Source organism: Condylura cristata, unplaced genomic scaffold (genome assembly GCF_000260355.1).
Source record: "Condylura cristata isolate star-nosed mole 26May11 unplaced genomic scaffold, ConCri1.0 scaffold00008, whole genome shotgun sequence".
NCBI lineage: Eukaryota > Metazoa > Chordata > Mammalia > Eulipotyphla > Talpidae > Condylura > Condylura cristata.
Genome location: NW_004567109.1, coordinates 11,607,850 through 11,620,475, shown reverse-complemented (window position 1 = coordinate 11,620,475; position 12,626 = coordinate 11,607,850). Strand labels below are relative to the sequence as shown.

At 52.4% G+C, this 12,626-nt stretch overlaps 1 protein-coding gene across 6 annotated transcripts in view; it reads left to right on the top strand.

Annotated features, from left to right (window-relative positions):
• The first annotated feature begins 652 nt into the window (after nt 1-652).
• Nucleotides 653-12,626, top strand: part of RHCE (Rh blood group, CcEe antigens) — a 23,034-nt gene continuing 11,060 nt past the window's right edge. For 5 of the 6 annotated variants that reach the window (XM_012722380.1, XM_012722379.1, XM_012722378.1 and 2 more), the window contains exons 1-5: nt 653-794; nt 4,129-4,315; nt 8,448-8,598; nt 10,243-10,390; nt 11,211-11,377. In XM_012722380.1, the coding sequence (XP_012577834.1) occupies nt 653-794; nt 4,129-4,315; nt 8,448-8,598; nt 10,243-10,390; nt 11,211-11,377 (795 nt within the window). The remainder of the gene's footprint in view (nt 795-4,128; nt 4,316-8,447; nt 8,599-10,242; nt 10,391-11,210; nt 11,378-12,626) is intronic. The other variant, XM_004678634.2, reaches the window with a different exon arrangement.

The window sequence follows — 12,626 nt, the reverse complement described above, 5'->3', positions numbered from 1 at the left end:
TGCGGGGGTGGTGAGAGGATTCACCAGAGACAGAGTGGGGAGCAGGACAGGCTGACTGAGGGAGCAGCGGGCGGGTCAGGAGAGGTCTGCTGCGATGTAGGTCACCTCCGGGACTGGGGATTGCACTCGCACTGAGGTGGCTGCGGCTGGCTTGTAGTGCTGCATCCTCAGGTGGTTAAGTTTCAGAGGGAAATTTTGCCAGCCAAAGCCCCCTCTGAGCCTGTTTTCCCATTTGTAAAATAGGAATATCGGCCCCTACACCGCCTTTCCTGCAAGGACCTGGTAAGGGCAAGTCGAAGTGATGGGTAAAGGAGGGCCCTTCTGTTTGGGTGCCAACTGAGTGAATGCCCTCTTTCAAAAGAAACACAGCGCCTGCCCGATCATTGGACTTGGTGCAAAGACTTGTTGAATGAATGAATGAATAGGTGAATGATGGAAAGACTGAATGTTGGAATAAATGCATCCCCCCCCCCCCCCGCCACCCCGCCCTGCCACAGTCCCTTTCCTCCTGTGTTAACGCCATAGACAGATCCAGCCTTGAAGCCTAAGATAAGGCTTTTGGCGGGTGTCTCCCCTATCACTGTCTCCAGTGGGTGGGGGGCAGAGGAGTGAGACCTGCTGCAGCGGAACCCCGCGGGGAGACAGGCGCGGGATGGGCTCCAAGTACCCGCGGTCCCTGCGGGGCTGCCTGCCCCTGTGGGCCCTGGTGCTGGAGGGGGCTCTCATTCTCGCCTTCTTCTTTTTTACCTCCTATGACACTTCTTCAAAGGATCAGCTCTTGAGGACCTACACAGGTGAGTGTCCAGCAGGGAGGTGGTTGCAGAGACAAATAGCAGGGACAGGGACAGAGATCTTTGGTCCTCCAGGGGCAAAATACTCCTTTCCGTGAAATGGGCCCCAGAGGCTGCACACAGACCCAACCAACAATACAGCTTCTTCTTTAGGAGCAGTAAAGATAGCCCCTCTTCCGTGAAGCCTTCCTTGATTTGTCAGGGTGGTACGCAGGGCTTCCTTTTCCGTGTTCCCAGAATTCCCTCTACCCAGTGGTTTTCATAATTCTCTACTTCAGACAACTTTCCTGTCTTAGCAGCAAGGAATTTGAAGGTGGTGTTGGATTTTATTTTCTGTCTCTTTGCTTATTTCCTTATTGTCTTTTTTGGGAAGCCTGGCTGGTTGCTCCACCCCCCTCCCCCCCCACCCCCCAGCATTTTCACTTAGGGGCTGGAAAGCCTGCACTCTGTCTGCAGACCCAGAGCCATAAGGTACAGCGGAAGGGGTGTGTGGGATGGTTGTTATGTTATAGGCAGCTAAAAATAGGCTCAGACCATGATGGGAACAACTGTAAACAAAACAGATGTCCACATTGGGTGTGGCTTTGTGTTTGTTAAAAAACTGAGAAGACTTTAAGCATCTTTGTTTTTTTAAGATTTATTTATGCATACAGAACTGGGGTACAGGCCAGAGGTGCAGGGGTGAGAGATTCACCAGAGACAGAGCGGGGAGAGCAGAACAGGCAGATAGCAAGCAACCTCAGTGTTCACGACACTCCTCCGAGGAACGGCCATTATTCATACCCATTTTATAGGTAAGGAAGCTGAGACCGATTTAGAGCCAGGTCTAGGCCTGCCTCAGACATCCACCCTCTTCACCATTCGTTAGAGATGGTGTGTGGGGTAGGCAGGGTGGTGTAGTGGTTAAACCCAAACTCAGGATTCAGAGCCTCCCACTACCATCGATGAGCTGTGTGACCTGAGCTGGCAACAGCACTTCTCTGTTCTCCTCTTTCCTCCTCTGTAAAATGGGGGTGACAGGCAGCCCCCACTGACAAGGGCAGCGCAGGTTGCAGCGTGAGGCGCCGAGGGCGGTGCCAGCTATGTGTAGGGCACCAAGTACCTGCTGTGGCCCTGCTGGCAATCACTGCTCATCTCACCTGCTGCACCCCCAGCTTACTTTCCCCAAGTCCTGGGGCTTCACAGTCATCTTAAGAGTTGCCGTAGACAGTCGAATTTCCCTCCAGGGCCTAGTTATTGGGGCGCCTGTAACACATCCACTCCTATCTCCCCCGCACACCTTGAGTTCATGTGTTTATCAGACTAGCAGCTGATGTGGGGTGCAGAGTGGCTCTGAGGGGGGGGGCTGACGCTAATGAGATGCCCTGAGCTTGGGGCCAGCCCTCAAGTGGGGATCCATGTCATGAGTCATGGGAAGTGCGGGTAAGGGCTTGGCGTCTGGGAGGTAGAAGGAGGTAGGTGGTGAGAGATGAAGGAGCCCAGAGCAAATGTTTTTTATGGTGAACGGGCTCTTTCCACAATTCCAGAAACTGTCACCTTAATTTCATCCTGCTGGCAGAAGCACATAGCTCCTTCGAAGAAAGGTGGGGGCTTGGCAGGAAGGCGCTGAGCTCCAGACCTGGCAGCGAGGGTGGTAGCAGGTCTGACAAGCCCCTCCCCCAATTCAAGACCCTCTGATTTGTCAACTGGGGTACAGGCCAGAGATGCGGAGGGTGAGAGGCTTCACCAGAGACAGAGTGGGGAGCAGAACAGGCAGATCGACGAAGTGCACTGCTGAGGGGAGCAGCGGACGGGTCAGGAGAGGTCTGCCGCGCCCTGTGGGTCTCCTCCGGGGCAGGCGGGGATCGAACTCATGGGGAAGTGACTTAAGCTTCTTACTGCGGTGCTTTAACCTGCTGCGCCACTAGGGAGGGCCCTGATTTCTAAACTTTTAGGGCCACTCTTTCCTCCTACAGAAAACCTACTCAAAATAGTTCAGAGTGATGAGGTCCTCTGTGTATCAAGTCCAGCTCCCCTGGGTTACAGACAGGGAAACTGAGGCCCAAAGCAGACAAGGGATTTGCTTCACTTAAGGTCCTTCTTTGAGGAAGTCACAGGCTCCCTCTGGTCCGCTCTGTGAGCTGGGAGAGTAGAAGTCCTTGTTCATGGAGTTTCTGTAAATCTGGATTTGCTGAAAATGGCAGGTGTGTTTTATGTAACAGCAGCGGTTAATGAAAGGCTGGGTTTGAACCCCTGAAGCGCTGTGCCCAGTGGCTCACAGGGCTCACTACTCCATGTACTCATTGCACCTGTCTTAAACAGTCTCCTTGCTCCAAGTTCCTGAGGGAACGTGAGCGATCCCCAAAGGAACGTCCTATATAAAACTTGCCCAATATATCCCCATTCCTAAGAGGCAAGCAGGAGACAGGAACCCAGGCAATGTTTCTTCACCTTCACCAGCCAGAGAAGGCTCAAGAGGGTCTCTCTGGGTGTCCACTTCTCACCCACACTCCAAGTCCCCAGAGCCCATGGAGGTCCTCTGGTGTCTCTACCAAGGCCAGTTACTTTCCTTCTCTGCGCCTCAGTTTTCCTGCTGGCGAAATGGTGTTAATCATAGCTCCCTCTCATCACTGATTATAAGAACTAAAGGAGCTGGTCTTTGTAAAGTGATTAAAACACACGGTATAGACAGTTGCCAAATATAAGCTATTATAAGTTATTATAGCTCAGAGATACTGAATAAAACAGAAAGGGCCAGACCCCAGGTTTGACTTAGTTCGTCACCCAAGCAGCCAGCTGTTCTTCAAACCTAGAATTAAATCGAAGCGCCCACCCTTTCCCTCTCCCTGACCTTCTCCCTCACATGGGGCAAGGCCTGGGCACTCACCTGCTCAGCAGCCCCTGGCCAGGGTCTGCAGCTGGGAAGGTGCCTGCATCCAGTGGCTACCAGGTCCCTCTCAGCAGGGGCAAAGGGAGGCTGCTGGTCTCTGCAAAGGCAACTTGGCTCTTGTGAGAGGCGCCCTGCGCCTGCCTCTGACCCCTGGGCCGAGCCACTGGCTTTGGTGTTCTGCTGACAGCTGTCATTATGTTCAGTGACAGCAGGAATTTCTGCATTTACAGTGCACTCCCGATGGGCCAGGCCTGCCCTCCTGCGCCACCAGCCCCAGCCCTCCTCCTCCTGACCTCACCCCTCGGGAGGCCCGAGCTGTCTCCACTATGCAGGTGGGAGAATGGAGGCGGGAAGCGGAGAAGTGACTTGAGTCACTGCTCTCGACTGTCCCTCCTAGCTGCTGTTCTGAAACCTTGGCGTGCACACAGCCCCCCACTGTGTCTGCTTCTCTTCCTCCCCCCTGCACAGTCTTCCAGGATGTTGCTGTTATGGCAGCCCTCGGCTTGGGCTTCCTTAGCTCATCTCTGCGGAGACACGGATGGAGCAGCGTGGCCTTCAGTCTCTTCCTGCTGGCCCTTGGGGTGCAGTGGGCGCTCCTGCTGGACGGCTTCCTGGACCAGTCCTTCATTGGGAAGGTGGTCATCAGACTGTCCAGGTAACCGGGTGGTGCTTGGGAATGTGGGGCCTAAGAGTGGGTTCTAGAAGAGCTGGGGCATCCCCTTCTCTTCCTAACACTGAAGCCAAGCTGGACTTAGGAGACACTTACACTAGCAAATTATCCATCACTCCTCTAAAATTCCAACTGCATGGGGTATCTTATGTTTTATCTGACAGCCCCAGGCCTGGATCTGTAGCCCTTCCTAGGTCCTTTCTTTATTATTACACAATCAACACAGGCTCAAGGAAAAATTAATAAAAATGAGACCAAAAAAATTAAAATGTCACACTCAGAGACAGTCTCTTGAAAAGAAATACTCTCCCTCAACACTGGTGGGTAAAATATAGCCCTGCTTTGCCTGTCTTCAAATTAACTTTTATCCATTCAGGTGCATTTATAGGAAAGCCTAAGAACTAGAAAAATTAGCCCATGTTGCTTAAAGTTGCAATAACTTCCAGGCAGAGAGATGGTTACTGAAGATGGTTACTGAGAGATGGTTACTGATGGTTACCAAAGAAACCTCTGGGTACAGTCAACGTGCTATGCCATTTGGGGTTATGGTTACACAGGGTCTACTTGGGTCTCCTTTGACTGATGATGGGTTTATCCGGACATAATAATACTCCACTGTAAGTTAAAATTCATGGGATGCCTGTTCTATACTCACACAGGCGCTGGCTTAGCCTCGCCTACCTTTCATGTGCTCACAACACTTACAGTATCATCGCTGGCGAAGTCCCTTAGCACAAAGCCAGGTTGTTAAGAAGGTGTGGGCTGGGACACCTTTGATCCAGCGCCGCCCTGGACGTGAACAGCTGTAGGGTGTGTTTTTTTCCTTGTGATCTCCTGGCTGGCTGGGGGCTATGGCTCGCTGCCCTGCTCCCACATCCAGCCTGGGAGAAGATCAAAATTCAAAGTTTGAAAGGTGGATTCTGCTGAGTGCAGATGGCTCTCACGCCACCCCAAAGTAAAAACCTGAAAGTCAACCACTGTGTGTCAGGAAAGGTCTGGATATACAGGTCCCTGGAGCTGTGTGTGTGTTTAAAAAGGCATTAGCACTAGGTAAAAGGTCTGGGTAAACTTATTTCATAAATGTTGTGTTTTGATTTTGTCCAAGTCTGAATCTCTGTTTTACCCAGATGACGGTGACGCCCCCTTAGGCATCTTGGGGCCCCTGCCATCTCTCAAGGCTGGCTAAGCCTCATCTCTCCCTGAACCAGGCACCGTGCCAGGCACTCCCCAAACCTTTCCAGGTCAGACTCTAACCTGGTGTCCAGTCAAGGAAATAGAGACTCTCCCTTCAGAGAGCACAAGGTAATTGCTGAGGGTCACACAGCTACAGGATGGAGATGGCATCAATGTGAATGATCTGTAACCCTTCCCACACCCTGGCAGTAACCAGGACAGGAACACAGTCTAGCCAGCTGACCTGGAATAAAGCTTTCCACAGTTTTTCTTCCAAAATGTTTTAGTGATAACTCCCTGGGGACCCCAAACCTCAGTAGCTACTTGGGGAGTGACAAAGTTGCTCTGGGGGAACCCAGACAGCTCTGGCCTTGCCTGGCATTTCTGTGGCTGGGGGCACATGGGCTATCACCGCCTGCCTCTTGGGTTGCTCCCTTCAGATATGTGACCTGCAGGGATCTGTTTGTCCCACTCTGTCCAGAGCAACAAGAAGAGGCCATTTACAACCTGAGTGAACTCCCCCACCCTGACCACAAGGGTCCTCCCAGCTGTGACGGCCTATGGCCCTGGCTTCACAGACTTGAAGAGCAGGCTCCGTGCTGACTTTCCAGCCCAGCTGGCCGGCCAGCCGACAGGGCCCCCCCCCCTCCCGGGCTTCACCCGCACTCTTGTACAGCCTCCGTGGCAATGACTGGTTCTGCCTTGAGTTGCCAATGACCATCCGCATTAGAGCAGGGGTCTGTGTCCCTCAGCTGTGTTTTCCTTTCTTTTCCTCACACAGAAAGGACTTAGTGAATGGTTACTGAAACAGACATTATATGAAAAGGAAACCTAAAAGCAGTGATGTTTTTGTACTATTGGACCATATTTGAAAGATCCAGGAGAGAAACCCCGCCCCCTCAACCCCTCCGGAAGATAAGGGCAACAGCCAGCCTCCTTGAGCTGGACTCACTTTGTCCTCACCACAGCACCACAGGCCTGGCCTCCTCCTTGTAGACAAGGACACTGAGGCACACAGTGGTTAACTAATTTGTCCAGGGTCACACAGTCAGGAAGTAGCTGAGTGAGGATTCCAACTCAGCAGCCTGAATCCAGGACTGCTCTCCTTACCGACCTGCCTCAAGCCAACTGGCCCTGAGGTCTGAGATCCCACCACTGGCATACGTCCTCTTGAATGAGATCTTTGCAAATTAAACGAACACTCATTGGAAAGACTCGCCAGCCGCAGTGAACCACTGGGTAACTGCTGTGGTAAAGAACTCTAGGCCCCAGTAGACTTCTTCCCCAGGGCTCCTTTACCCTCCTCTGACCTTCTTGCTGAAGTCCTTGAATCTTAAGCAAGACACCACAATGCAGCAAACGTGGGCAGGCTACAGCCACACTCCAGAGCACAGGCCAGCTGGGGTTAAACCTCATGTTTGTCCTTAACTAGCTCTGTGGCCATTTCCAAAAACGTTACCCTTTATAGGCTCAGTGTGTTCCACATACCTTAACCACCATTTACAGGGGTCACCTGGAGGATTAAAATATCATGAGGGGGCCCTCCCTGGTGGCGCAGCAGGTTAAAGCACTGAACCTTAAAGCTTAAGCCACTTCCGCATGAGTTCGATCCCTGCCTGCCCGGGAGGTGACCACATGGCGTGGCAGACCTCTCCTGACCCGCCCGCTGCTCCCCTCAGCAGTGTACTTCGTTGATCTGCCTGTTCTGCTCCCCACTCTGTCCCTGGTGAATCCTCTCACCCTCCACATCCCTGGCCTGTGCCCCAGTTCTGTATGAATAAATAAATCTTTAAAAAAATGTATCATCCCGTGGGGATTACAATTGAGATGAAAAAAAAAAATGTGAAAAATGATGTAAAAATAAACTTTTGTAATAATTAAACTTTTTAATAAAAAAAATGTATCATGAGGGGATAAGGTTGCAAGTCTGCTACACACACTGCTCAATACATTATTGTCACCATCAGCGTCAACTCCTATGGGGAGGAACCGTTCTCAAAGCAACGTCCCTAGAGGAAGCTGGGTTGGTTTATCTATCATGGTTTGTCCTGCCTAATGCCACCTCGCCCAGGAAGCCCACCCTGATGGGTCCAATCAATTTTGCACTCGCCCTTCAGTTCATCTCTCTTGCCTGCTGATATTACAGCTAGTCTTAATCAACAGACTCGTCTCCCCCGCTGGATCCTAAGTGCCTTGAAAGCAGAAATAGTTTTTTCCTTCTGAAGTCCCATTCTCTGCACGCTCATTCATCAGGGGATCAGTTATAGTGCTAATACCGTCTGCTTCTACTTCTGAGTTATTTCTTCCTGCCAGTCATGGTGCTAGACACACAGGCAGGAATATTCCTTCTAATCCCCACAGCACGCCCTGAGATAAATAGTATTATCACTTTTATTTTCCAGATGGAGAAACAGGTTCAGTGAGATTAAATAACTGCTCAAGTGGAAAAACGGAAGCCAGGCTTGTCCTGCTTCCAAACCCGCCTCTTTCCACTACTGCGGAGGGAGACGGGTGGCAGGTGATGGGCGGCCGGCAGGTGAAGAGCGCCCTCTGTCGGGCGTCTGTGAGCGATGCCGCAGAAGAGGAGCGCGGTCGGGATCTGGGGGGGTCAGAGCCCAGAGGGGTCCTGAGGGAGGACTAGAACCTGTAAATCACTCTGGCATTCCCAGCAGAACCCCAGAGCATCCTCAGTACATACGAGTGTGTGCGGATGAGTCTCTCAGAGTGAGGGTGCCCCCTGGTGGGGGAAGGCGGTGGAGGGGACCCCAGACGGGGCAGCATCTGTTCCCACGGGGGTGGAAATCTTGTCGTCTTCAGGTCCACGTGTCCCGTTTCTGGAGCAGTGCCGGCAGAGTGTAGGTTCTCAGCACATGTTTGTTGAATGAGGGAATGAGGGAATGAGAGAACGAGAGAGCCGCCTCAGCCCGCGTCCCTCTCCCCACAGTGTCCAGCGGGCGGCCATGAGCGCCATGTCTGTGCTCATCTCTGCCGGCGCAGTCCTGGGGAAGGTGAACCTGGTGCAGCTGGTGCTCATGGTGCTCCTGGAGGTGACGGCCTTTGGCGCGATGAGGATGGTGAGCAAGCAGATCCTCCAAGTGAGTCTCTCGGGGAGCCGTGGAGGGGGCCGGGAGGGAAGGGAGCCGCCTCCATTTGGTGAGACTTGTGGCGTTAAAGAAAGTGAAGGCCGCCCCAAATGGGGCTAGTGAAATGCTTAGATGAATGCCATTGACTTCCACGGTAGGGTACTGTCGGATCAAGCTGGTCACACGATAATTATGGGCTATATAAAAGGATAATCCATACCCAAGCCCCTCCAGCAAGGCCCAGCAAGCTGCAGGCCAGGCCAGCGTCTTCCTTCAGAGCAGGTTACTGGTCAGTAACTGTCACCCAGGCGACTGCAAACATCTCAGGCTGAGGCCAGTAGTAAGGGTGAGGCCAGCAGGTCAGAGGCCCCTGACCCCAAGGGATCCTCTGGGCAACCTCCCCACCCCACAGAGAAGAAAGCAGATGCCTGGCATGAGACAGTAATTCCCCAGGTCCCAAGGCCAGGTGGTAGCAGAGCCCAGGTGAGAACCCAGAAGCAAGCCTTAGGAGAACAAGCACTGGCCTGGGAGTCAAAGACAGGTTTGATTCCCAGCGCTGCAGTAAAGCCTCCCCCAGTCCCCTCTGAGAGCAGCAGCTTCCAGTTCTTCACCTGTAATGTGAGGCAGCTGTGCCCACCCCGCCCCCAGGGTTGGGAACTAACTGAATTAAGTGAAATGATGTATATTTGTTGTTTTTCCCCTTTAAATCATGAGGGCTTTGGGCAATTGTTCAGTATCTCAGAATGAAGACTTTGGGTAAGCCTCAGAAATACAGGGAGCATTGTGGGGTTTGAACAGAAGAGAGAAGTAATGTGCATCATGTTTTTTTTTTTTTAAGATTTATTTATTCATACAGAACTGGGGTACAGGCCAGAGATGGGGAGGGTGAGAGGCTTCACCAGAGACAGAGTGGGGAACAGAACAGGCAGATGGATGAGGTACACTGCTGAGGGGAGCAGCGGGCGGGTCAGGAGAGGTCTGCCGTGCCATGTGGATCTCCTCCGGGGCAGGTGGGGATCGAACTCATGCAGAAGTGGCTTTAGCTTCTTAGTGCAGTGCTTTAACCCACTGCACCACCAGGGAGGGCCACTGTGCATCATGTTCTGGTTCAGTGAAGGTTCAGTCAAGTTGGGGTCAGTGGGGCCTGATAGAAAAAATGATGCCAACGAAGGCATAGTTGGCAACATTTACCGGCAGCCCCCAAACTGAATTAGTAAGGGTTACCAACTTTGATATACATAAAGCAACATTAACAGGTACCTAGATTTTACTTAGTACCCTAGTTTTGTACTAGAAGGAGTCTCACTGCCTGGTTGCACGATTTGTATTACTTATCACTCCATGAAAAGTGTCAAAATTGTACCAAAAAGTAGGAAGCGGTGGGGCGTGGGCCCATATGTCTTTTTGTGGATCTTCGCCAAAAGCATTTGCGAGCTATTGATCAGGCTAAACAGCAGGTCTCTGGCATAAACACATAGCTGTTCATGGGTCCTGGGGAAGGCAACTAACTGCTGGGCTGGGTGAACTCCAAATACCGTCTCATGACTTCAGATCACACCTCCTACATGAAGCTCAGGGGCACAGTGGCAGGGGGAGGGGGGCCCCCCGCAAACAGAGGCCACTGGCGCTCACTGCTGTGGACGGGTGTTGCTGCAGGTGGAAGACCATGTCAGCATGATGCATGTGCACGTGTTTGCGGCCTATTTCGGGCTGATTGTGGCCTGGTGCCTGTCACGGCCTCTTCCCAAGGGCGCAGAGGAGAAAGACCAGACAGCAACGAGCCCCAGTTTGTTTGCCATGCTGGGTAAGCACAGGGTGGGGGTGGGGGGGTGCCTGGGAGGACCCAAAGGCTCCAACATGACTGTGGCCAGATCTCCTCCTTTCTCAACCATCCCTGGGTGTCTCTTTTATCAACCATCCCTCCAGAATGACTCATTTTCTCCAGCAGTATTTGCTGGGTTCACACTTGAGTGAAGCTGTTTCTCCCAGGGAACCTCTCTCTCCATTAGTGCCAAAGAAGGAAAGAGACTCATCCCGGCTGAGTTTAAATAGGATTAGCTAATCCTTTAGTACCAGTTTAAAGGAGGGCATTGGACAAGTGAAGCAGACCCTGGGAGTGAAAATGAACTCAGATCTCAGATGAGCCTAGAGGATTGGCCGGGCAGGGACAGAATGAGTGTCAGGCCATAGTGCTGCACTTTAACCCGTTGCTCCACCAGGGAGGGACCCAGGCAGCTCTTTTTTCTATTTGTGCGATCTACATTCACAGATTTCAAGCACTCCTGAAAGTGTGGTCAGCTGAATCTGCAGATGCTGGACCAGTGGCTACCAACTAACTATTCAACATATGTGGGGTTTTTGGAGGGTAGGGCACCTGAACCCCATATTGTTCAAAGGTGAGGAGGCATGGGAGTGAGTGATTTCAACTCTCTGGGCCTTCGCTTCCTTGCCTGTAAAGCACACCAGCTACTTCTCCAACGTGAGAATTCAGAGGAGGCATGACTTACCTTTAGCTCTAGAAAGAGCTAGAAAGGAACAAGGCTGATACTTCCCAGCTCTGGGAGTCTCCTGTTGGAGGCTCAGGCTTGGAGCAAGTGGTTCATTGACCCTCTCTGGCCCCCCAGGCACCCTCTTCCTGTGGATGTTCTGGCCAAGCTTCAACTCTGCTCTGCTGAACTTACCCAAGGAAAAGAAGAATGCCGTGTTCAACACCTATTATGCTCTTGCAGTAAGCGCGGTGACAGCCATCTCCATGTCGACCTTGGCTCACCCCCAAGGGAAGATCAACATGGTGAGGAGAGGGCTGTGCCTTGGGTGGCACTTGGGTTTTCTGAGTCTGACACACATATTCATGCCCCTCCCCCACACCAGCACCAGCCCCACAGGTAGGGAGGAGCCTGCGGTGGTGGGGAGATAGAGGCCTATGTGCAGGGTTGTGGAGTATCTGGAAGAATCCTGCCCAAGTCGCACTGGGACACAGGAGTCTGGAGGGGGCAACTCAGGCCGCTGATGCTAACGTTACACAGACCTCAGTTGGAACCCTGTTTCTGCTAGTTACTAAAGCCACACGAGCAGGAGACATCAGAGAGGACCTATCATGGAGCTGTCAGGCTCCCCTCCTCCCCAGGAAGTCTCCAGGATGGCATGATCTGAGTCAGGAGCAAAGCAGTAGAGAAGCCGGGTGACCTTAGTCAAGCCACTTAAACTTTTGGCTTCAACTACATCATTCGTAATGTGGGAACTAAGAGAATGTAGGGGAAGTCGAGAAGATTCTTTATTGCCTTCACATGGATTAAATGTTGGGCAAGCATTAGCTACTATTATCAGTGTAGCTGGGGTGCAGCTGTGTGCACGAGTTTCCATTGGAGAGGTGGGGAGAGAGGGTCTAAGGAGAAAACAGGGTGTGGGGGCAGCTGGCCTGCTGTGGTGGGAAGTCAGGACAGGACTAGCCTGGAGGAGGTGACAGGTCAGCAGTGTAGCTTACAGCACTAACGGGAGTGGGTGTCCCCACCGGTGGCGGGAGTCTAGGCTCAGAATAGGCGCAGAATCCAGGGAGGCCGCTCAGGGCAGCCCAGACTGTTGGCCAGGCAGGGTCCAGGTGTGGCGGAAGGAAGGGCCCAGCAGAGGCGAGACCAGGAACCAGGGGCCGCTTAATGGGTCCATTCGTGCAGGGTGGCAGAGGCGCTAAGTTAGCTAATAATAAAAGTAAATAACGATACAAACAACAATAATGGCCTGTAATTATTGGCATTCATTCACGTCCTCTCCCAAGCTCTGGGCTTTGAGTTTGACGTGTGCTAACTCATTTTATTCTTACAGTAACTGTGCTAAGTAGTGTGATCACCCTCCTCCACTCTTCTAGAGGACAAGGTGAACCATGAGCACCAGTGAAGTGCCACAAGACACTTCACTAATTCGTGGGGCGTGGCTGGGCCCTAAATGCCTCTCAATCAGGGTGACTGAGCCTTAGAGGTGGGCAGAGAAGAGGCCATTGATGAAGGCCACGTGGTCTCAACAGCAGGGAGGGGCGGTTGGGGTCG